General features: G+C 45.3%; 1 protein-coding gene across 2 annotated transcripts in view; it reads right to left on the bottom strand.

Moving 5' to 3' along the window:
* The window catches only part of LOC311616629 (N-acetyllactosaminide beta-1,6-N-acetylglucosaminyl-transferase), an 81,728-nt gene that overhangs the window by 26,998 nt on the left and 28,663 nt on the right, over positions 1-26,067 (bottom strand). Inside the window, exon 1 of one of the 2 annotated variants that reach the window (XM_084872243.1) lies at positions 13,346-15,024. The exons of the other annotated variant lie outside the window; for it this stretch is intronic. Coding sequence (XP_084728369.1) covers positions 13,346-14,264 — 919 coding nt within the window. The 5' untranslated portion in view covers positions 14,265-15,024. Of the gene's footprint in view, positions 1-13,345; positions 15,025-26,067 lie in introns of those variants that run through there. 2 annotated transcript variants of the gene reach the window in all.

Raw genomic sequence — 26,067 nt, 5'->3', positions numbered from 1 at the left:
ATCATTTGTGATTCTTGAAGATTTCATTTCAAGTTTCTAATTCCTCCAATATCTTTTACTTAAAAAAAAAAAAAAAAAACCCACCAAAAACTATTCCGCATTTAGTGGGCACCTTCTGTGTGTTTGAAGTGGTGCCACAGGCTTCAAAGTTACTAAGTTACTAGTTAAAGAGTTCGTGCAAGAAATTCGTGCAAGAGTAGGCCTTCCTTCCCTCCGCCGCTGACAGGCACCCAGGTCCTGTGCTTTCATTCAGAAGGACATCTGGTCTAATTAGCATATTACAATTTTATTATTATAGACTAGTTCATTCATTTCTTACAACACATGTCTTCTTACCACGCCCCCCTCCCCCCCAAGGTACTATCAATCCTTGGTGGACAAAACTAAGTTTGAAGAGTTGAAGGGACTCTCCAAGATCATAAGCTAGAAGACGCCATGATTTGAGCAGGGGGAGGGGGACCCACACTCTTCATTCTACAATAGTTCTCCATTCCATGGGGACCACATGGGGGATTGGGAAGGTAAATGAGGCCATGTCTCTTTCATTTGGCACACCCCCTACGATGTATGTCCCTATTGGGACCCAACGGATGGGTGCTGATTAGGAGACGGGCAAGACACCCCATGCTGAGGCACTCTGTTCCAACCTGGCTCAGGAACCTCCTAATTCTAGTAGAAAAACTCTGTGTGTGTATTTTTTTTTTTTTTTTTTTTTAACCTGGGACAGACAGGAGATTCAGGTTATTTGGAAATTGTATTCTCAAGAGTCAAGATATCAATATTGACATAAGATTGCTGTTGGCCATCTGTGTTTCGTACTTGGTATTTGAGTCCATGGGTTCGTGTACATGGGACAATCTATCTCACTAACCAATGTCACATGCTTAGTGGCTCTGCTCCTTTCATTTTCCCATCAAGATTAGTCCCAGTAGTATAATATATTGGGAGTAGGGAAGAATTCACGCTGACTTTGTCTGAGTTTTAGAAAATCTTCCAGATCCTTTGTAGTAAACTCAGAAGCCTCTGCATCTTGGGAGTTTGCATTTTTCCAGTCCCTGTTGAAGGAAACTGGAGGAATAAAAACAACTAACAGTTGTTGGTATTAACTAAACACCACGCACCAATCTAGGCACTTGATATACATTAATATACATAATTGGGTTACAATTGTAGGTACTATTACCATCCCCATTTTACAAATGCTGAAACTGAGATTCAGAGAGATTACATATGTAATTTGCTTCAAATCATATACACTTGGAACCTGAAAAGATACGAAGCCAACTGGTCTGGCTCCAGGGGCCCTTGTCCCTCACCCACAGTTGATATGCTACATTAGCCTTAGTCTAGCTCAACACTTATGGGCACACCCAGAAAATACTCTCTAGAGATGAGATCTAATGTGCTACATTTGACAAGCAAGCAAGTGGGGATAATGTATAAGTAGCCAGTACCCAATTTACTCATTTGATCAGAACTTATGAGCACAAAAATCACCTCCACACACACACTGCCTTTGGAGACTGGTCTGAGTTCTAAGTCATGGCAGCAGGGGCAGCTGCCATCCAGACGTGGACATAGTAACCTTGATGAAGAAAGAAAGTTATTGCCCAGAGTCCACTGTTCCATTAATTTTACTAGTCACGGTGCAATATAAAAGGAAAGTCATGGCCCTAATACACCAGAGAGGGAGAGGGGGAGGGACAGAGATGGTAATAATTAACAATGGCTGAGCTGTGAGATATACCTCCATTGTCTTGTCACAATCTTATGAAGTTGATATTGTCTCCATTTTATAGATGACGGAATTGAAGTCCACGTAGGAGAAGGTGATTGCTCAAGATCACACAGCAGGTTGATGAAAGCTAAGTCTGTCTATCTCTAAAATGTTTGCTCTTTCCATTGCATGCTCCAGAGTTAAAGCAAAATACTGCTTTTGAGATCACCTAGCCAAAATTCCTCACTTTACAGAGGAAACTAAGACCCAGAGAAATTTAAGTGACTGCCCAAGGTAAAACAGCTAGTTAAAAACAGGGGCCAGGACCTAGGAAATAATTTCATAGTGTGCAAATCTAGGTCAGTAGCCCTTTTTACATGATCCAGTAGCTGGAGTTTACAGCAAGTATAAAAAGGAAAATAAAATAATCACACAGGGCTGGCAACACTTACGTACTGCCTGTTTGCTTAACATTTACTGTGCGTTATAAAGCGCTTAAAATGTCAAAGTCTATAAACTATTGTTCCAATCCTTGAAAGCATGTTGGGATCATCTGAAACTCACATCCTTAGAGCCACCCAGAGACCCTTTTCTGACCCTTCTACAAACATCTTTGAAAAGAAATATGAGCAAGTCATAGCCACTGCTATGAGACATATTGTTCTCTGGATATATAGTTTTGGGGGTGAAGATGAATAAAAATTGCCTAATATACAATTCTTATGTTTTCATAAATTCTCAAATACCTTCCATACTTTATCTTGTGCCCTAAAACTGAAATTAACTGAGGTTGCTTGGCTAAGTAATTTGTCGTGTCAGACGAGCTGTTCCGTGTCAAGGCTGGGATGCCCAAGCCCATATTCTCCCATACGCCCCGAAAGACCAGAGAAACCTCATGCACAGCTCCAGAGCTTGATGCCCAGGGCATTTCAGATTAAATTACGTAAGTGGAAAATTAACAAGATAATTGAACCCAACAAAGAAGGCTCTAGGAGAAATGGGGTAATGGAAAATACATTAAGATTTGGCTGAAGGCAAAATATCTTTTTTTTTTTTAATCTTTATTGTAGAAAATATTACATATGTCCCCTTTTTGAAGGCAAAATATTTTCATGTCAATTACAAAGTCAATCTCAGAGGGGACTCATAAAATAGTAAGACTGCCAATTGGTCTTTTTTTTTTCTTTTTCTTTTAATAGAGGAAGCAAAATATTCGGTAGCAAGAAGAGATTTAAAAAGAAACCTCTAAATACCGCACATGGAACAGTTTATCTCATTAATTAATTCAGTGCTCATAGTTGGTGGGGAGACCTGACTGGACCGTTTTTGTAAGGAGGACATTCTGAGAAAAGGCAAGTGTGTGGAAGGCTGCCTGCCCTGTTTATGGGAATTCCGGCTTCGGAGAGACAGGGAGTGCTGAAGGCGGCGCCCCTAATTATTCCTTTACCTTCCAAACAAGTCTGTGTAGTGCAGACCCCCTCCCAGTAGTTACTGGAATCCTTATGCTTAATCCCTGGATGCCCTTGCCTAGAGGACAATGTAAACACATCTGTCCTCCCATATTTACTCACCCTACTGATTGTATCTAAAAATAAACTTTATCTCAAACTGCTGTTATAATAAAAGGCTAACGAGGCAGGCAATCGAGGCTGCCTGGTCCCCTCGGCCAGGCCATCCCTTAGCCTTGCGGTCGCAGCAAACGTTGTGTCTGAGTAGCCCATTCATCCATCGCTCAGGGGCTTAGTACTGTAGCATTCTCCTCCCATTCTCCATGGGAAGAGGAAGGCCAAAGGAATGGGAATCCTAGCAGGCAGAGCTCTGACTTTTGCTTCTAATGCCTAAAGAGCATGTGCTCGTAGATTCAGCTTTGTCCATTAGGAAAGAAAAAAGGGAAAAGAAAACCATCCTAGAAGTGGGGTAGAGAGACTGTCACTTGTCAGGAAGTCATTCATTATCACAGCGTATGTAGAAAGTCTTAGTCTGGAAGAGTAGATGTTTGCATTTCCTTTGAAAAGAGGAAGCTACTAATTTCTGAAAATTAAAGTCAGCTCAATGGTTTACTATAAATTTTAAGTTTTCTTGCAATGTTGCTGGTTGTTGAAACTGGCTGATGAACACAAGAGATTACACTATTCTCAGTGCCGTTGTATTTTGTAAATTTCATAATACAGGTTTTAAATGATCTCTGTGTCAGTAGCTAGGAGACACAATGTTTGTTTTCACACTGAGGAAGTTGAACACCTGAAATGGGAAGGATGTGGCTGGGCCAGCAAAAACCTTTATGTTCTGAACAGATATCTTAAGTCCTTTCTATCACATGGAAGGGTTTAAGAAAAAACAATCTCAATTCCTGTTTCTCTCACGTGATGTGATTGCAAAGCACTATTGATGTCCTTTGCATTTTTAAGGAAACACTCTTCTAATAGAGTACATACTTCAAAGTATTCTTATAATGACTAAGTGAGGATTTTCAGCAATTTCAAGTATTATACCAATAACATTAAGGGAAATCAAAATGATGAAGAATAAGTACCCATCCCAACATGTTAAACTGCTTAAATTTTCTCCTATTTCCTCCTGTTTGGGTATATCTACATCTAGCTATAATATAGACATCCTTTTATAGTGAAAAATGATTTAAAATAATTTGATTAAACACCTGAGGATCTTACTAACTTAGGAATACTAGGTTGATTTTCTTAATAATATTCAAAATAATAAGTGGATAAACACTTAACCTCTCATTTTATAACCTTTTTTTCTTCATTTAATTCTCAAAACAACCTTACTAAGTAGCCATTATTACTGTGACTCTACAGATGGGGAGTCTGAGGTTCAGGGGTACCCAAAGTCACAAAGCTAATGAGGGCAAAGCTAACATTCACTATCAATTTTGTCTCATTCCAGAGCCCACGATGTTCCCTCAAGAAGAGTACTTTGAAGCACCAGTCATTTGTGTACCACTTTCATAATATCCACTTTATGCCACCAACACCAGAAAGCTTTTCCTTATCAAACTCACTTCCATTTATTCAGCGATGGCCTTTTTTCTCAGTCAAGCAGAGTCCTGGATGGAAAGGAACAGAACCGACATTTGCTGCAAATGTATAAACATGTCAGTCTTGGTAGAAGATGGTCTTTGTCAGCAGTTCTCAATGTGCTTCCTAAACAGATGATCAGTGTCGCCTGGGAACTTGTTAAAAATACAGATTCTAGGCGGGCTCCAGACCTGCTGATTCAGATACTGGGGGCGGGGCCCAGCAATCTGTGTTTTAATAGGCCCTGAGGCAGATTCTGAGGCATGCTCTGTCTGTGAGAACTACCTCACTCTATACATGATCATATTTAATACTCCTGAGTTCTCTGGGAACTAAGTACTATTTATTAGTCCCATCATCACAGATGGGTAAACTGAGGTGCAGTAGACTAAGGCCAGTATCACATAGAGAAAAATGGGAGCCAGGACTTAAAATATATGCTTGTCTAGTCCCTTTCCCTAGTAGCATGTGGACTCAAAGTGGGAGGGATGGAGACACTATTGCTGTGGTTTAGAGAAGCAAGAGTAGAGATATTTATGATAAAGAGATTATTTAGATATAAATTATAAATCTATTAGGGCTTCGATATACAATTAATATCTTGTGTTTTTTTGTTGTTAAGAGTCATTGAGCCCTGACTGAATAACTCAGTTGGTTAGAGCATCGTCCCAATATGCCAAGGCTGTGGGTTTGATCCCTGGTCAGGGCACATAAAAGAATCAACCAACGAATGCATAAATAAATGGAACAACAAATCAATGTTTCTCTCTCCCTTCCTCTCTCTCTCAAATAGATTTTAAAAAATAATTTTTTTAAGAAGTCATTGAAATGCAATTTATGTTTTTGTTAAAAAACAACAACTGCGACTTCTAGAAAAGATTTGTCTTATGCAATTGGTAGAGAATGATGGGAGGCTGAATGAAATTTAGAGAAATGGTCTTTCCGGTTGTGAAGTGGTAACCACATCAATCCCTTCCATTAGAATTAATTTTACCTAACTTCAGGTTAGTGGATGTTTACCAGTCACAATGTTATGTGTTCTTAATGCACTTTAGTCTATTTTTTAAAATCTTGCATAATATTGTTCTAGAGATTAGGAATTTAAAACTAGTTAAGAGCAGCGTTTCCTGCTTATTTCCTTTAACAAAGCTCCGGGGGCCCTCGGGGAATATTTGGGCACAGATTTTCCAATGAAGATGATTCAAATGTTACAGCACAGCCAATGGCTAGAGGCATCACAGATGATCCCGCAAATGCCTATAGCTTCAGTAGTTTAAATATGTTAATACCCCGAAATCTGTTTAAGGGTTCTTTTATGATGCTGACATATCAGTCTAGGTACCCAAGAACCAGGACAAGTTGTACATTATAGATCTTCCTCAAATTACTGGCCCTAGGAGAGCCTAGAGCCCTTTACCAATAAGGAAAAACAAGTCACACAGGCCCAGATCACTGATACCATATTTTGAAAATCATATCCAAATTTATTTATTTTTTATTTTTTTAAAATATATTTTATTGATTTTGTACAGATAGGAAGGGAGAGAGATAGAGAGTTAGAAACATCGATGAGAGAGAGTCATCGATCAGCTGCCTCTTGCACACCCCCTACTGGGGATATGCCCGCAACCAAGGTACATGCCCTTGACCGGAATCGAACCCGGGACCCTTCAGTCCCCAAGCCGACGCTCTATCCATTGAGCCAAACCGGTTTCGGCCCATATCCAAATTTATTATGTGTATTTAATATTATCTGGCTGCACAAAAATGATGTTGTTTTAAAAACTGTTAAATAGATAGAACCCTCTATAATTTTTATTTCAATCAGAAATTATTTCCTTGCTGACAACGGAAGTATCAGAGTGGATTGTCATATGGCCACACACACACACACACACACACACACACAAAATAGCTTTATTGTAGGCCTGAATGTTCTAATGACATTCATTACAGTCTGATTCTACAACTCCCCCAATGTTTATCATTCTAAGTATAATCGGTATGATTAAATGCATCCTTTGTGGTTTTACAGACTGAATTCTAAGTTTGGGCCGATGTACGGAGAACACAATGGATGCAGTCATGTGCCCCAAAACGATGTTCTGGTCAGCGACGCCTAGTGACATCATTCTGAAGTCTACTGCAAAGGTTGCCAACATCAAGAAGGCTGTGGTTGCCGAAACCGGTTTGGCTCAGTGGATAGAGCATCAGCCCACAGACTGAAAGGTCCCAGGTTCGATTCCGATCAGGGGCATGTGCCTTGGTTGCGGGCACATCCCCAGTGGAGGGGGATGCAGGAGGCGGCTGATCAATGATTCTCTCTCATCGATGTTTCTAACTCTCTATCCCTCTCTCTTCCTCTCTGTAAAAAAAAAAAAAAAAAAAAAATCAATAAAATATATTAAAAAAAAAAAAAAAAAAAGAAGAAGAAGAAGGCTGTGGTTGAGAGGGCAAACCTTTTTAACCTGGTGTGTATGGGGATGCTATTGAGGAGCTCCTGGATGGTTCCTGAGGAATCAACTAATGAGTAAGTTGTTGGAACTGGAACAGGAGGCGGTAACAAAGGAAACTGCAGAAGAAAAAGGACCTCCAAGAAAATTCACAGAGAAGGATTCAGTAGAAGCTTTGCAGACCTCAGGAAGCTCTATAAGATGTTTGAAAACACAGAAGGGTTTTCATTCATAGAGAGGATTGTTCATGGTGCATTATCTTCTTACAAGCGAATCCACGATGACAAAAAGAAGCACACCAAGCGAACCACCATGGACACATTTCTTAAGGAGTGACACCTTCTCAAGAGGAGCCTCAGGCAGGTCCTTCAGGAGCAGCTCCAGAGGAAGGCACTGCTGTCATAGCTGACAGCTCCCTGTGTGGTACTGCCCCGAACACCTCCCACTGGGACAGGGTGTGGGAGACAGGGATGCTGATGATCCTGGCCCTGTGCGGGCCTAGGCCAGTGTGTGTATTTGTGTCTTAGGTTTTTTTGTTTGTTTGCTTGTTTTTAATATTTTATTGATTTTTTACAGAGAGGAAGGGAGAGAGATAGAGAGCTAGAAACATTGATGAGAGAGAAACATCGACCAGCTGCCTCTTGCACACCCCCTTCCGGGGATGTGTCCGCAACCAATGTACATGCCCTTGACCAGAATCGAACCTGGAACCTTTCAGTCCGCAGACCGACGCTCTACTACTGAGCCAAACCAGTTTTGGCTGTGTCTTAGTTTTTAACAAAAAAGTTTAAAAAGTTAAAAAAAATTTTTTTTTAATTAAAAAATAGGAAGGAGCTTATAGAATAAGGATATATAGAAAGAAAATATTTTATACATCTATACAATATGTCTGTATTTTAAATAAATGTTATTACAAAAGAATAAAAAAGAAAAATTTTGAAGTTTATAAAATAAAAAAGTTACAGTAAACTAAGGCTAATTTATTATTGAAAAATAAAAAATACTTTTTATAAACTTAGTGTAGCCTAAGTGTTTATGAAGTCTGCAGTAGTGCCCAGCAATGTCCTAGGCCTTCCCACTCACTCACTCCCTCACTCATCCAGAGCAACTTCCAGTCCTGCCAGCTCCATTCATGGTAAGTGCCCCATACAGGTGACCCACTATTTATCTTTGTACCATATTCTTACTGTATCTTTTCTGCTCAGGTATGTTTAAATACAAAATGCCATTGTGTTACAATTGCCGATGGTATTCAGTACATTAACATGTTGAACAGGCTTGTAACCTAGGAGTAGCCGGCCATACCACAGAGCCAAGGTGTGTAGTAGGCCAGACCATCTAGGTTTGTGTAAGTGCACTCTGTGGTATTCATGAAACTAGGGAATCACCTAATGACACATTTTTCAGAAACATATCCCAGTAGTTAATGACTGTACTTTAAAAAACACTGGGACCCTGGTTGGAGTGTCATCCTGTTCACTGAAAGGTCCTGGGTTCGATTTCCAGTCAGGACATACGCCCACGTTGCAGGTCTGAAGCCCTGATGGAGTGTGAGTCAATGTTTCTCCCTTCACCACCTTTTAAAATCAATAAAAACATACTTGGGTTAGGATTTAAAAAAACCCACAAAACTGGGACTGGTCCAGCCACACCCAGATTTAAAGCCTTAGTAACCTTTCCGCAGAGAAAACAGACCTATTTGAGCTCAATGTTTATATTTGCTGAGAGCTACGCCTGAAGGGTTTTGAGTTTCTTTCTATTATTGCTATATTATCCTAACCTTTCATTTCCGTATACTCCTGTTTCTTTGTGAGCCGGTAGCGGAGGAGCAGCCTAGATCAAATTCAGGCAGCAGAAGCCCATGGCATAGGTGGAGGAGGCCAGGAATGGTCCTAACGGCAGGGCTGGAAGGGTGCCAAGTTGTGGGAGAAACTCAAACCAGGTGCAAGTGAGGCGAACACTGGGGGCGTCCACATAGAACGCCAGTGTTTTCTCTTGGCATCAGGTTTGCCTGCGTGATGGCCCAGGTTGGCTAGCTGGGAACCAGATTTTCTAAGGAAAGACAGCCCTATGAACATTCCAACCAGAACTCTAGAGCTTACTATTTCTACAAGCTGGTGGTGTTGTTTTTTATATTTTTCCCTTGGCCGATATTATTTGTTGGCCTACCTATAATGGAATTATACCTTTAAGCAGTATCTTATTCACTGTTTCTCTAATCCTATTTATAAGAAATTGTACCCACTCAGGTACAGGACACTTTTATCCATCCTTCCGATCTTCTCATAGCTATCCAGCCACTCCCCAGACCAACCCACCACCACCCGGCCCTCTGCATGTCCTTAAACCAGGCACAGTGATAGGTGCTACTGTGGCAGTGTGATGAGGATGTCACTTTTTTTTCCCCCCCTGACTCCTATTTTATTTATTTATTTTTAAAAATATATTTTTTTATTCACTTCAGAGAGGGAGAGCGAAAGAGAAACATCAATGATAAAAGAGAATCATTGATTGGCTGCCTTCTGCACACCCCCTACTAGGGATCAAGCCCTCAACCCTGGCACGTGTCCTTGACCAGAATGGAGCCCTTCAGTCCACAGGCCAATGCTCTATCCACTGAGTCAAAATGGCCAGGGCGGAATGTCACATCTCCTACCCTTAAGAAACCCAAAAACTAAAGAGGTGGGTGGAGAAGATTATTCACTTAGCAGGTTATTATAATGCAATGCTGGTACCGTAGCTGTGGCACTGGGTATAAGAGAACCGAGAGTTGGAATCCCAACCATCTATGAGGTAGGTGATCAGAGATGGCTTCTGGAGGAGGTGACATCAGGGTGGGCTATAAAGTATGGATGGCAGTTAGAGATGGTAGGAAGGGAATCCTGAAGAGGACATCATAAAGAGCCACCCCAAAAAATCAGGTGAAAATTGTAAAAGTATGTAGAACCCTGGAGTTGGAACATAAAGTATGAGGCATCAAGTAAAAAGAAATGAGGGTAGAGAGATGGGTGGGGAATGGGAGTCTGGTTGCAAAGGTCATGCCATATTAAGAGCTCGACCTGACTTAAGATAATGAGGGGCCACTGCAAAGCTTTACACAAGGGAACAAGGGTGTTCCGGCCGGTCTGAGAGCTCACGGTTGTTGAACTCAGGGAAGCAAAGGTTCCTGGTGCCTTAGTCCCATAAGATTCCTAGGACCTTGATTGAAAATCCTTCAAGATAAGACAAAAGTTGAGTTTTTAAATGTTTGCTTATGATCTATTTAAATAAAACCACATCTTGTGGTATTTTGTTCTCACTTATAGACAACAGAGCATTTATAATAAGGACCAAAAATAAATAAATAAAATAAGTGCCATTTTCCTTTTTCTGTGCATTTTGTGGTGAATTTTTAAAAAGTATGTGTACTATTTTCCACACATATTTAATTAGTTTTATTATCTATAAACTTAAAACTTCTCTGGAAGAAAGTTACAATATTAGTCCCTAGGGGAGTGTAATTTAAAAATTTTGAACTTTGTGAACATATTTTCTGTTGTGTCTTTTTTTGTTTTGTTTTTGTTTTTAAGCTAACTTTTAAAATTGTTTTAAAAATAGGGGCAGATAGCCCTGGCCAGATAGCTCAGCTGGTTAAAGCATCATCCTGATACACCAAGGTTTCAGGTTCAATCCCAGGCCAGGACGGACACATACAGGAATCAACTAATGAATGCATAAGTAAGTGGGACAACAAACTGATGGTTTCCCCTCCCATTCTCTCTCTCTCTCTTAAAACAATCAACAATTAAAAAACAAACAAACATATATATATATATGAGAGAAGAATATCACTCTTCTCTCTCTCTCTCTCTCTCTCTCTCTCTCTCTATATATATATATATATATATATATAGAGAGAGAGAGAGAGAGAGAGAGAGAGAGAGAGAGATAGGAGAGATATTCCGGGGGGGGGGGAAGCATTTTTTGAGGAGTTGAAGTGGAGAAAATTTATCCCAATATACTAAAATCACACTGAATTTAGCCCATTATACTAAACAGGCACTAAATTTAATGCTCAACCATTCAAATCCTGAAACTAAAATCCCATGAGTCATGTCTGTCTGCTAACAGAGGTATCCCCAATACACAGGATTATGTTTGGTACCACGAAAGGCTAAATAAGTACTTGTTGACTGCTGGAAATATAAATGTCAAAATATTCTATTATTTTTTGAAGACTTCTTTTCTATACTGTGCGAAGACAAATCCTCAATGCACTTCACAGCCTGTTCCTCTCAGGAAGCTGGCACAGAAGCCAGTGTAGGGTGTGGTGATCAATTCCAGCAAGAACAACCCTCCCGTGCATGACTCAAGCTAGCACAGTGGCCCATTAAGCCTCAGCATGCTATCTCTCAACACACACACTCACCCACACAGACACCGCTAACCTTATTTCCAGCTTAAGTGGTAAGGTGGAGCTTCCTTCCGCTGCCCTCCTCATTTCTCCCCACCCTTCTCCTCTCTCCTTTCTGTGATTCCGCAGGGGCGTCGCTTTAGATATACAGGAAAAGAGTAATCACTCCTTTTCCCGCTGCAAGAGGAACAGTTTAAACTTCAGGCCACACAAACCCAGGACCAGCTCCCCACTGAGCTTAAACCAGCTGAGTGTGATGAGCACAGTGCTCAGGCCCTCCACGCCTCTTTTTCTTCTTCCGCACATGAGCATAACAATGACTGTTTCTTATCATTAAAAGAAATGATGCAGAACATCACATATCTGGCACGAACTGTGTCAACGAAAACAGTATTAGATGCCACATATATGATATTTTCATGTGTTATAACTAATAAGTGATCCATGGATGGACACTCACTGCCCTATGGGAAATGTTGGTTCCCTCCCTCCCTCCCGCAGTCTTCCTGATCTGACAACTTAGCATCTCTGAAAATAAACTGCTCAGAGGATAGCGTATGTCTGTGTCCCTAGACACCTTGCTGGACTTTTTCCTGCTTCTTTCTCTGAGCAGATTTCTATGCCCAACCACTCTTCCTTAGCTTTTAGGAATGTCGAGATACTGGGTAATAACTGAGTGTGCTTTCAGAGGTGAGCATAGTTTCAAACAGCACTCAAGGCCTCAACAATAACAACAGCACATGTAAGAGCAGGAGGTTAGTCCAAGCATGACAGGTGTAGGGCCACCCTCACAGGCTGGCTGGCACCACTGCCATGCTGGCACAATGGTGGAAACCACTCTGTTGGGACATCACCGGGAAAAGGAACGCACGTCACACAGGTAATTCCAGAAAACAAATGGGAAGCAGAATTGTGAAAAGAAATCCAGTCCCAGAAGGAGTTTGGTGCTGGTTGAGTTTTTTTTTTTTTTGCCTCCAGTTGCCTAGCATACGTTGGACCCTTTCCAAATGATCAAACACAACAGAATTGACTTCACAGCATATAAACACAAGAAGCTGAAAACTGGAATTTACAATAAAAATCTGTGATGTAAGAATTAGGAATTTACCTTTGATTGACTCCAGCTAGGATCTCTCTGTATGTTTCATCTCATGGTTCACCACTTTTCTAGGCAATATAATAATACCAGACTAGACTTATTAAACCAAATCAGTTGAGACCAGGGTATTTGTCCAGGTCTTAGACTAGAGACATTTAAGCTGGAATGATAATTTGTGAACTATCCAAACAGAATCCAAAGATTCTGAAAACAACCCCATGAACTTGGAGCGATGACTTTGAGCATCAATGTAATACTGTATAACATCCTATTTCAACTCATAAGTTCTAGAATGCTTATGAAAAATACCAATCTCCTGATGCTAGAGCTGTGCTTATGGAGGACCACGAAAAGCATCCCTTCAAAAGCCTGAGCTGAACGTTGGCAACTGTGGGATATATTGTCAAAGGTGGTTTGCCAGAGGCCCTGTAGCTCAGCATATTTCTCAGATCCCTACATTGCACTTGGTTGTAAAACAACAGAGCTGGCACTAACATGTCATTAAAAACCAACTAGATGATAGCTTTCTACACATTTCCCCCCCACCCCCAAATAATTTCAAATGAGTCAGTTCTCTAGAGGAGTTGAATGGCAGCAAACTCAACCTATGAATAAGAACAAACGGTAATGCAAATGGGTACCTACTTGGAATCCTATTAAGCGTCACCCAGAAATGTTCGTCAGGACTGTAGGTGTCCTTTGACCAGTGTAGTAGATCAATGGCCCTTTTGTCACGGAAGAGGAAGTTGACAAACTCTCTGGTAAGGGCCACATAGGCAGTGCCGAAGTAAATGGTCATCTGATGTGGAGGTGAGGTCTTCAGAACATTCGTTTTCATCACAAAAGAGCCATCTTTGCCTATGTGCTCGTGGTGGACGTACTTAGTCCTTCCGATGGCATGCGCCGGGGGCAGCACACCCGGGGTGATGTTTTTCCCTTTGAATCCTTTCAGATGCTGAACTATTTCCTTGTTGGTTTTCAGGGGGAAGTCTTGCCCGCAGGTGTTGATGGCGTACTTCCACGGGACCGCGGAGGCCACCAGGTCCCTCAGGCAGTTCAGGTCCGCCTGCAGCCTGGACATTCCCGCGTAGACGACAGACTCGGTCTTGGAAGCAATGAAGGCATTTGGGAAGCAGCTCAGTAACTGCCTCGCAGATTTCTTAAACTCCGCTGGGGCCTTCTCATCCACATGGACGCAGTAGACGTTTTGGGGCATGTAGATAGCCCTGAAGAGCCTCTCAAAGGTACCGAAGTCTTTGTGGATGACCATGACATAGGCCAGAGGGAAGGCCACCTCTTCTGCCGACAGGGGGCTGGTGATGTAGTGGCTCTGGGTCAGGTAGTCCTTGCAAGGGACGCTTCCCAGAGGGGACGGCACCGTCCTCTCCCAGAGGCCCGCGTGCTTGTCTTCTGGGGCGTCCTCACAGGCACTGACTGCGGAGTACCTTTCGCTGGTAGCATTCAGCCTCCTCCTGGGCAGGCTCAGACGGCTGTTGTAACGTATCACAAAGATAACCACACTGAGCGCAGTGAAAGCAAAAAGGTAATACCTCCAAAAGTTCATTATTTTCACTTCGTTGGAGCAGGAGTCTCTCTCCAGGGGCTGAGAAACGACCAGTCCCTGAAAACACAGGCGTGAAGAGGCTCCGTGGCCTTCCTTTACGAGTCTTGAATTTCGACAGCTTCTCAGACAGGCTTCCTTCCCTCCTCATTTACTCTCCGCTCCAGTGTCGCGCCGGCCTCCGGCGGTGGCGGGCGAGGGCATGCTCCTCCAGCCGCCCTGGGCTGCTGGCTGCTGGGCTCCCGGGCTCCGGTGCTCCGGTCCTGGGCTCCGAGCTCCGGGCTCCGGGCTCCGGGCTCCGGGCGCCGGTCCTGGGCTCCGGGCGCCGATCCTGGGCTCCGGGCGCCGGTCCTGGGCTCCGGGCGCCGGTCCTGGGCTCCGGGCGCCGGTCCTGGGCTCCGGGCGCCGGTCCTGCGCGGGGAGCCGGCCGCTCGCAGGCAGAGCGCGGGGCAGAGTGGGTGCCGGGCCGGCGGGGCCAGCGGGAAACCCTCCTCGTTGGCGTACAAAACCCAAGTGGCGGATCGGCAAATTACGCGGTGGAAAGGAATGACGGGTCCTTTGCCCCGGGGCTGGGCTTCTCTGGCTTCACCCCACCCCCTCTCCTCCGCTCCGTTCTGATCTCCTCTCCCTTCTCTCCTCGCACTCTCCCCTCGCGTGTTAGAAGGAGCGGTTCTCCTCTTTCGGGTCAGCCTGCACGCCGCTGGCAGGAGTTGGAAACCACAGCGTGGAGGAGGACTAGGGCTCCGGCTTCTGTCCCTATTCTCACCACCACCACCCCCCCCCCCCCCCCACCGCCCCGTTTCCCCGCCTCCTTTTTTTTTTTCTTTTTCTTTTTTCCTTTTAGTGTTATCTCTGCCTCTGAGCACACACACAGACACAGATAAGGAAAAAGGCACTTGCAACACATCTATTATCAGCAGCCAAGACGTCCGGGTGGAGAGGTAGGAGCGCGCTGGGTTAAATCAGATGGTTTCTGACGGTGTTACATAGCATATATACATGCATGCGCAGGCTATCGGAAGAGGGAAATCAGGATTGCACTGTTGCGGACTTGGGGTGAGGGCAGAAGGAACCTAGGAGTGACTGGAAGCATTAAAGGGTGGGTGTGGATGACATCAATGAAATAAGCACACCTCAGTTCGCCTGCCAGAGAGGAAGGTGATAGTCATTGTTCCCAGAGAGCAAAAGTTGGTTCCCATTTCACAAAGAGCTTCAGATAACCCGTGTTGTTGACGCAGTATCATCTATAATATGAGTGGCTACCCACTGGGTCTCTTTATAAGCCTGACATCTTGAGATCTGAGGACATTTCAGAGACCTCGGAGGATTCTACTTCCCAGCCAAAGCCCTCTCCCATTTCCGTACTCTTAAGAAAGAACAAAGGCTACTGGACTGCAGGAAAATTCCTGGAAGTATTGGTCAGTGAGATTCAGGGGAGCCAGGAAGAGAAGCCCAGCAGGTCTGGTCACATTACAGAGGGGTTCTCAAAGCTCCCGTGCCAAGTCCCCCGGAGCGCTGAGCAGGTGTGGAGGAGGGCTGCAGATTGGTGCAGGGGTTAAGAATGCTCCTGGGTCAGTAACCAGCCCAACTAAAGAAGCAGTGGGTGTGCTCCCATCTCATTCCTGCAGTCACCCAGCTAGCCTACCTGTCTGGTCCCCATGTGGCAATTGAAGCAGCTGTCCCAGTTAAGAAAAAATCTGGTGTACAATGCAATAATCTCCCTGCCCCTTCCTAGCCCCATCTAACTTCCTATAATTTCCTGGATAAATAAATGGCCACAGTAGCATAGATGTGATGGATTTTGATTGGACATAGACCCAAAGATTTGGCAGGTATCTTAAAAAATCAACATAACACAACTCTTTATTTTACAGATGAGGAATCTAAGGCCAATACAAATATATATATACTTACACACACACACATACACTGAGTGGCCAGATTATTATTATCTCTGAATGCATAATAATCTGGCCACTCAGTGTATATCCTACATAATAAAAGGCTAATATGCAAATTGTCCCCTCGACCAGGAGTTCGACCAGCAGGCAGGCCGGCCAACTGTCCATATCCCCTCCCGCTGGCCAGGATGGCCAGATCCCACCCATGCACGAATTCATGTACCAGGACCCACCCTATCTAACAAAAGAGTAATATGCAAATTGACCATACCTCTGCTAAACCCACAAGCCACACCCACCAGCCAATCAGGAGCAAATATGCAAATAAACCCAACCAAGATGGCTGCAGCCATAGAGAGCAGAAGGGAGGCTTGGGTTTCCCCAGCAATACAGGAAGCCAAGCTTTCCACCCGCCCTTGCAGGCCTAGGCCTCCACTCAAGGCTACAAAGTGTCAATGATAGAAACACATGAATCCGAACAGAAATGGCAGCAGCCACAGAGCTGGAAAGAGCAGGAGGCTAGGATTGACCCCGGCAATGGAGGAAGCCAAGCTTTCTGCACACCCTGGCCAGCCCAGGCCTCTGCTTAAGACTACAAAGTTTCAATTATAGAAGATACATAAATCCCAACAAAAATGGCACCAGCCACAGAGCGATCAGAAGGCCTGGCTCTACTCCAGGATACAAAGTTTCAATTGTAGAGGAAAACAAATCCCAGATACCAGGGCCTCCACTTGGTTGCCCGGGGCATGGCCAGCCTGCAAATCGCCACAGGCCCCTCGCAGAGGCTGCCCCATGCCCAAGGAAACCTCCACCCTGATCCAGGACACCCTTTAGGGCAAACCAGCCAGCCCCCACCCCTGCACCAGGCCTCTATCCTATCTAATAAAAGAGTAATTGATTTATTACTCTATCCTATCTAATAAAAGAGTAATATACAGATTGATCATCACTTCAACACACAAGATGGCTACCCCCATGTGGTCAAAGATGTCTTCCCCCATGTGGACACAAGATGGCCACTACAAGGTGGCCACAGGGGAGGGCAGTTGGGAGGGACCAGGCCTGCAAGGGAGGGAAGTTGGATGTGATCAATCCTGCAGGGGAGGGCAGTTAGTGGTGACCAGGCTGGCAGAGGAGGGAAGTTGGGGGCAAACAGGCTGGCAGGGAGCAGTTAGACATCAATCAGGCTGGCAGGGGAGTGGTTAAGGGGTGATCAGGCTGGCAGGCAGAAGTGGTTAGGGGTAATCAGGAAGGCAGGCAGGTGAGTAGTTGGGAGTTAGCAGTCCTGGATTGTGAGAGGGATGTCTGACTGCCTGTTTAGACCTGATCCCAGGCAGTCAGACATCTGTCAGAGGGTCCCAGATTGGAGAGAGTGCAGGCTGAGCTGAGGGACACCCCCCTCCCGTGCATGAATTTTGTGCACCAGGGCTTTAGAATATAGATAACATTCTATGAAATTAGAAAAGAGCCCTTCAGTCCCAAACTCATTGAACACATGTGCTCCTCCTGTGGCCCTCCCTGGACCTGGGTCTTGGGGGCGGGCCTTCACAGGTTACCTTTCAGGTGCTGAGAGGGGCTGGGAGACCCAGCCCGTCCCCTGCTCATGGGTGCCGGCAGAGTCTGCTCCTATGGGACTATTCTGTTCCATGTCTCTGCCTAAGCCACTGCCAGCTGCCAGGGGCCTCCAGAAAACCTTGGTCTGTGATCCCTTTCTCTAGCCTCAAAGCCAGCAATGCATGTGGAGTCCCTCCCATGGCATCCCTGACCCACCCTCCTGCCCACTTCCCACTTTCAAGAACACCTGGTCACTGAGGGCCAGGACCTTAGGGTGGGGCCACAACTTCTGCACGTTCAGTACAGGGTCTGGGATTTGGTGCTCAATAAATGTCCAATCACTGATTTAAAAACAAAGAAACACCTGGTTAACTTCACCACCTGCCTAACCCAGGACAGTTGCCAGGTTACTTCTGTAACCTACCTTACCATTGTGACCTGTCTTAGTTCTGTGACCTGTTGCCACATGATACCCCACCAGGCTGGGCTGGAGCCACTGCAGGGTGACTCCCCTGCAGGCTCAGGAAGAGCTCCCCAAGATCTTGTCATATTTAAACTCAGACTCGGCTATTGAGACAGAGCTGGCCACATGGAGAAAGGGGAAGCCACCACCAAAGGGGCAGCAAGTGCCCCTGGGGCAGGGAGAACCAGGCTGGCTGGGTGCAGGAGAGGACGGGTGAGTAAAGGGCCCTTGTGTGGGGAATGACATGATCAAGTTTATAATTCTAAAGGTCATTTTGTGATTTGGCATTTGAAATAATATTTGAGGGGGTAGGATCCAGACAGCTGAAGAGGGTGAGATGTGCTTCAGGTACAGAGAGTGGGAACATGGCCTGAAGGCAGGAAAGATGAACACAGGAGACCTGAGCACACACCTCTCAGAGGCCGGTGAGTGAGGGACAGGGCAGGGAAACAGAAGACCCTCCATTGAGGGTTCAGAGCAGGGGGGACAGGGGACTCTCCATGGAGGGTATAGGTCAGGGGGTAGGGGACTGTCCAATGGAGGGTACAGGGCAGGGGGGAGAGACCCTCCATGGAGGGTACAGGGCAGGGGGGAGGGACCCTCCATAGAGGGGGCAGAGCAGGGAGGATAGGAGAGGAGGGAGGGATGACATGGGACACTGCCCCCTCCAAGGAGGGTCCCCTTTCCACCCAAGAAGGTTTTCCTGTTCCCCCAGCCCTGCCCCTTCCCATGGTCCCCTGTTCTTCCTGCCTTCCGATGGAGGGCCCACTATTTCCCTTGTTCAGACCACTCTATGGTTGGTTCCTTCTCTCCTCAGCCTTGTCCCCTCCATGGAGGGTCTTCTGTTTCCCTCTCAGGTCCCCTCACTGACAGGCATCTGAGGGGCATGTGCTCTGGTCTTTCCGGTCTTCATCTCTTCTGCCTCCAGGCCACGTGCTCACTCTCTGTATCTGAAGCACATTCTCACCCTCTTCAACTATCTAAATCCTACCTGTGCTCTCAAGGCACATCTCAAATGTCATTTCAAATGTCAAATCTCAAAGTGATCTCCACAGGGGATGGGGGTGGGGGAAAGTAGGAGATGGCAAAGGGGGATAGATTGTGATGGAAGGAGACTTACCTTGGGGTGGTGAACACACAATACAATCCTACCTAATAAAGGAGTAATATGCAAATTAACCACGACGCTGCTACACCCACCAGCCATGCCCACCAGCCACATCCAAAAGCCACACCCACCAACCAATCAGAGTGAGTATGCAAATGAACCCCAACCAAGATGGATGCAGCCACAGAGAACAGGAGGGAGGCTTGGATTTCCTGGCAATGGAGGAAGCCAAGCTTTCCACACACTCCTGGTGGGCCCAGGCCTCCACTCAAGGGTACAAAGTTTCAATTATAGAAGGTAAATAAATTCCAAGAGAAATGGTGGCAGCCAAGGAGCTGAAAGAGCAGGAGGCTAGGGTGATGGAGGAAGCCATGTTTCTGCAGCCCTGGCTGGGTCAGGCCTTCATTCCAGGCTATAAAGTTTCATCAGTAGAAAATAAATAAATTCCAGATATCAGGGCCTCTGCTTGGGTCACTGGGGAGCATGGCCGGCCTGCAAACCACCACAGGCCCCTCCCCCAAGCCACCCCACTCCCTAAGGGAATTCCCATCCTGATCCAGGACACCCTTCAGGGCAAACCAGCTGGTCTCCACCCATGCAGCAGGCCTCTATCCTATCTATTAAAAGAGTAATATGACCATCACTCCAAGACACAAGATGGATGCCCGTACGTGGTCAAAGATCCTGCCCCCATGTGGACACAAGATGGCCACCACAAGATGGCCAGCAGGGGAGGACAGTTGGGAGGGACCAGGCCTGCAAGGGAGGGAAGTTGAGAGGGACCAGGTCTGTAGGGGAGGGCAGTTAGGGGTGACTCGGCCAGCAGAGGAGGGAAGGTGGGAGCAAACAGACTGGCAGGGGAGCAGTTAGACATCAATTAGGCTGGCCTGGGAGTGGTTAGGGAGTGATTAGGCTGGCAGGCAGAAGCGGTTAGGGGCAATCAGGAAGGCAGGCAGGTGAGCAGTCGGGAGCCAGCAGTCCTGGATTGTGAGAGGGATTGGGCCTAAACGGGCAGTGGGACGTCCCTGGAGGAGTCTCAGATTGGAGAGTGTGCAGGCTGGGCTGAGGGACACTACCCCCATGCATGAATTTCTTGCACCAGGCCTCTAGCATACAGATAATGTTTTACATAACTGTATATCTGAAATCTATATAATTTTATTAACTAATGTCAGCCCAATAAATTCAATTAAAAATAGGTGGGGGCCTTTTAAAAAAAATATATAGTATATATATATATTATTGATTTTTTACAGAGAGAGGAAGGGAGAGAGACAGTTAGAAACATGGATGAGAGAGAATCATCCATCAGATGCCTCCTGAACACCCCCTCCTTGATGTGCCCGCAACCAAGGTACATGTCCTTGACGGGAATCGAACCCAGGACACTTCAGTTTGCAGGCCGACGCTCTATCCACAGAGCCAAACCAGTTTCGGCAAAAGGTGGGGGCCTTTGAGGGTGATTGGAACATGAGGGTGGAGCTCTCATAAATAGGATTAATACACCTTTAAAAGAAACCCCATACTAGACTATTCCAGGGGATCACTTTGCAAGTTCTATATATGTCTATGCTGTAAACTTGAAATATTGAATGCCAACTCTAGTTAGAAAAAATTAATTATTAAAAATGAGATTTTAAAATAATAAACATAAAATTACAAATCAGAAAGTAATTTTTAAAAATTATATTTTATTGATTTGTTACAGAGAGGAAGGGAGAGAGAGCTAGAAATGTCGATGAGAGAGAAACATTGACCAGCTGCCTCCTGCACACCCCCTACCGGGGATGTGCCCGCAACCAATATACATGCCCTTGACCGGAATAGAACCCGGGACCTTTCAGTCCGCAGACCAACGCTCCACCACTGAGCCAAACTGGTTTCGGCAGAAAGTGATCTTTAAAAAATATAAATCAGATCATGTCTAAAAGTCTGACGGGCTCCAGCAGTAGTCAGCTGTGCAGACAGAATCATGTATGTGACGGTGTTACACTGCTGGGAGAGGAATGCCTGTCTTCTTCCTCCAGTCGCCTCTGTCAGTGTTCTGACCACAGCTGGCACTGGGGCAAGGCAGAACTGTGCTTCCTGAGAGCAAGCTAAGCATCACTTTGGCTGCTTAGTTCAGGTGTGGGAGCAGACACAGAGAAAACATATTTTTAAGCCTTAATGGTTCTAATAGCATTTTCAGCCCTCCCAAGGGACAAGTGACTTTTACCTGCTCTTCCCTGCACTCCTGCCAGCCTGGCCCACCCAGTCTTGAGGACAGAGGGCTGGCGCAGTGTTGGCCAGGAAGCTAGGGAACATGCATCTGGGTGGCTGTCTGAACAGAACTGCCGTTCTCTTAGGATGGAAATGGAGGGAAGCATCTGCTAGCTCAGCCACGCATGAAGAGACTATACTTTTTATGACACAGTAATAGGATCACAGCTGCATGACCCTGTCATGCTCTCCCTCCCCAACCACATTCCAGGGGACCCAAGAATCGCCCACCATGAGAAGCAGCTTCCTGACCTCAGAGAACTCACCGACACTCGGCAAAACCCTTAAGCTCACACGGCTGATCTCAGACTATGGATCCCAGACATCTTAACTACTGGGACGCAACTGTTGTGACTTTTAAATTCCACTCTTAACAGTGAAATCCAGGAATCCAGGTCTAGATCTTTTGTACACTGCTCAAAGGTGTGTGAACACCCACCTGGTATACTGTGGGACATTTCCTGAGTGGCCTCAGGCCCAGCACTGACATTGAGTTTGAACCAGTACCTATCTGGTGACCACCACTTGCCCCTACTTGGGTACTCACTGAGAACCTGCCTCATGCAATCTGAGTACCTGCAGAGACTCTTTCAGTGACTGAGCCTAACAGGCAGCCAGCAGGTGGAGGCAGATCTTGGGGTGCCTTGGGAGCTTTGTTGAACGGCCCCTAGGCCCAGTGCTAAGAAAAGCCAGCCTTGGTTTGGACCTTCTTGTGCTCATTCAGGCCTGGCAGAGGTAGCCACACACTGTGAATTGCTTTGTAGCTCCCAAGAGGTTGCCCAGGGCCAGTCACAGGAAGCATCTGACATTGGCTGGCACCAGAGTCCCTCCCAGGAGGCCTCAGTGGCCTGATTCAGATGACATCAGAGCAGGATCCAGTTAGCTTTACAAGCAGCATATCCCACATGAATTTATTAACCAATAGATTCAATTTAAATCACAGGAAGAATATTGTGACAGAAGCTCTATCATGGATGGACCTTGAAGATATGTTCAGTGCAAAAGGCAGTGAAAAGAAGACAACTACTGTGAGATTCCACTCACATGAGGTCCCTAGCCCCATCAGAGTCAGAGATGGAAGGTAAGATGAAGGTACCAGTGGTGATGATGGTGGAGGAAAGGGGGTGAGATGCAGAGTTGTTGTTTATTGGGACAGAGATTTTGTTGGAGAAGATGGGAAAAGTGATGGAGATGATGGTGGTGTGGGCCACCCACTGCACAGTGCATTGACAAAATAGTGAAACTGGTATATTTCACTGGGATAAAATGATCCAAAAAAGAGAAAGGAAAGGAAGGCCAGATTTTTTAAAAAATATATATTTTATTGATTTTCCACAGAGAGGAAGGAAGAGGGATAGAGAGCTAGAAACATCGATGAGAGAGTAACATCGACCAGCTGCCTCTTGCACACCCCCTACTGGGGATGTGCCCACAACAAATGTACATGCCCTTGACTGGAATCAAACCTGGGACCATTCAGTCCGCAGACCAACGCTCTATCCACTGAGCCAAACCGGTTTTGGCAAGAAGGCCAGATCTTAAAGCAGAACCATGATAGGACGTGCTCAGGCCAGCTGAATTCCCGCTCCCAGCAGGCCTCTGGACACACAGTGATGAGAAGAGCCTGGGGTGTGAGGTCCCTTGTGAAACCCTGGCAAGCCTTGGTTCCCCTGACTACCCCATTGGCCTGTTAAGAGAAGCAGGGCAGCTGCGTGGGGGTCACCATCCTGTGCAAAGAGGAACACATCTCTGTGTGAAATAAATTTTTGGCAGCCACTGTGGAAATTGTAAGGAGTTACTTCAAAATTTAAAAATGTAACTTCCATGTAACACAGAGATTCTAATTCTGGAATTGTATCCCAAGAATCAGAGACATTGATTGGAAAGAATATATGCACTGCTATGTTCATTGCAGTGTTATTTATAATAACAATATCTGGAAGCAGCCCATGTGCCCATCAGTAGGTGAGTACATAAAAATGCTTTGGTACATTGACCCCATGGAATACTACTTGGCTGTGAAAAGGAAGTGAATCTTACTATTTGTGACAGCGTGGATGGACCTGGAGAGCCTTATGGTAAGTGAAATAACGTGGATCGACCTTGACATGTTTAGTGCAAAAGCCAGTCAAAAGAAGACAACTATTTGTGATTCCAATTACATGAGGTCCTTAGAGCCATTGGAGTCAGAGATGGAAGGTAAGATGAAGGTACCAGTAGGGGTGGTGATGGTATGAGGGGGTTGGGGGTGAGATGCAGAGTTGTTTTTTAATGGGGCCAGAGTTTTGGTTGGAGAAGATGGGAAACATGATGGAGATGATGGTGGTGTGGTTTGCACAACAGTATGAATGTGCTTAACGCCAGTGCACTGTGGATTAAAAAACAGTGAGAATGGAATATTTCACTGTGATAAAATGATCCAAAAAAAGAGAAAGGAAATGAAGGCCAGATCTTAAATCAGAGCCATTTTGGGAGGTGCTCAGGCCACCTGAATTCCTGCTGCCAGGAGGCCTCTGGACACACAGTGATGAGAAAAGCCTGGGGTGTGAGATCTGTTGCAGAACCATGGACAAGTCTTGGTTCCCCCTTGCTACACCACTGGCCCATTAAGAAAAGCATGGAAGCTGTGTGGGGGTCACCATCCTGTGCAGAGAGGCACACATCTCTACGGGAATGCATTTTGTGCAGCCACTGTGGAAAGCATTAAGGAGTTGCCTCAAAAATTAAAAATGGAACTTCCATATGGTACAGCAATTCCACTTCTGGGAATGTATCCCAAGGAATGAGAGACATTGATTGGAAAGACTATATGCACTGCTATGTTCATTGCAGTGTTGTTTACAATACCAAGATCTGGGAGCATCCCATGTGCCCATCAGTAGGTGAGTAGATAAAAATGCTTTGGTACATTGCCCCTATGGAATACTACTTGGCTGTGAAAAGGAAGGGAATCTTACTATTTGTGACAGCGTGGATGGACCTGGAGAGCCTTATGTTAAGTGAAATAATGTGGATGGACCTTGACATGTTTAGTGCAAAAGCCAGTCAAAAGAAGACAACTATTTGTGATTCTACTCACATGAGGTCCTTAGAGCCATTGGAGTCACAGATGGAAGGTAAGATGAAGGTACCGGTGGTGGTGGTGGTGGTGGAGGAGAAGGAGGGGGAGATGCAGAGTTGTTTTTTATTTATTTTTTATTTATTATTATTATTTCTTAAAGATTTTATTGATTTTTTACAGAGAGGAAGAGAGAGGGATAGAGAGTTAGAAACATTGATGAGAGAGAATCATCGATCAGCTGCCTCTTGCACTCCCCCAACTAGGAATGTGCCCGCAACCAAGATACATGCCCTTGACCAGAATAGAACCTGGGAAATTTCAGTCCGCAGGCCGATGCTCTATCCACTGAGCCAAACCAGTTTCAGCGAGAGTGGTTTTTTAATGGGGCAGAGTTCCCATTGGAGAAGATGGGAAACATGATGGAGATGATGGTGGTTTGGTTCACACAACAGTATTAATGTCCTGAACACCACTGCACTGTGGATTGAAAAAGAGTGAGAATGGAAAATGTCACCATGATAAAACTATCCAAAAAAAGAAAAAGGAAATGAAGGCCAGGTCTTCAAACAGAACCATGGTCGGAGGTGCTCAGGCCACCTGAATTCCCGCTCCCAGCAGGCCTCTGGACACACAGTGATGAGAGGAGCCCAGGGTGTGAGGTCCGTTGAGAAACCCTGGGCCAGTCTTGCTTCCCTCTTGCTACCCAACCGACCTATTAAGAGAAGCAGGGAAGCTTCGAAGGGTCACCATCCTGTGCAGAGAGGCACCCATCTCTGTGGGGAATGCATTTTGTGCAGCCAGTATGGAAAGCAGTAAGGAGTTACCTCAAAAGTTAAAGATGAAACTTCTTTATGGCTGAGCAATTCCACTTCTGGGAATGTATCCCAAGGAATCAGTGACATTGATTGGAAAGAATATATGCACTGCTATGATCATTGCAGTGTTATGTACAATACCAAGATCTGGGAGCATCCCATGTGCCCATCAGTAGGTGAGTGGATAAAAATGCTTCGGTACATTGAGATCATGGAAAACTGCTTGGCTGTGAAAAGGAAGGGAATCTGACTATTTGTGACAGCCTGGATGGACCTGGAGAGCCTTATGGTAAGTGAAATAACGTGGATCGACCTTGACATGTTTAGTGCAAAAGCCAGGTAAAAGAAGACAACTTTTTGTGATTCCAATTACATGAGGTCCTTAGAGCCATTGGAGTCAGAGATGGAAGGTAAGATGAAGGTACCAGTGGTGGTGGTGGTGATGGGGTTTGGGGAGGGGTGTGTGTGTGTGTGAGATGCAGAGTTGTTGTTTATGTTGGAGAAGATGGGAAACATGATGGAGATGATGGTGGTGTAGTTCGCACAACAGTATGAATGTCCTTAACGCCACTGCACTGTGGATTGAAAAACAGTGAGAATGGAAAATGTCACCATGATAAAACGATCCAAAAAAAGAGAAAG

This window comes from Pipistrellus hanaki (assembly GCF_964339955.1).
Source record: "Pipistrellus hanaki genome assembly, chromosome: 2".
NCBI classification, from domain to species: domain Eukaryota; kingdom Metazoa; phylum Chordata; class Mammalia; order Chiroptera; family Vespertilionidae; genus Pipistrellus; species Pipistrellus hanaki.
The sequence above is the reverse complement of the archived record's forward strand: the minus strand, read 5'-3'. Positions and strand labels throughout refer to the sequence as shown.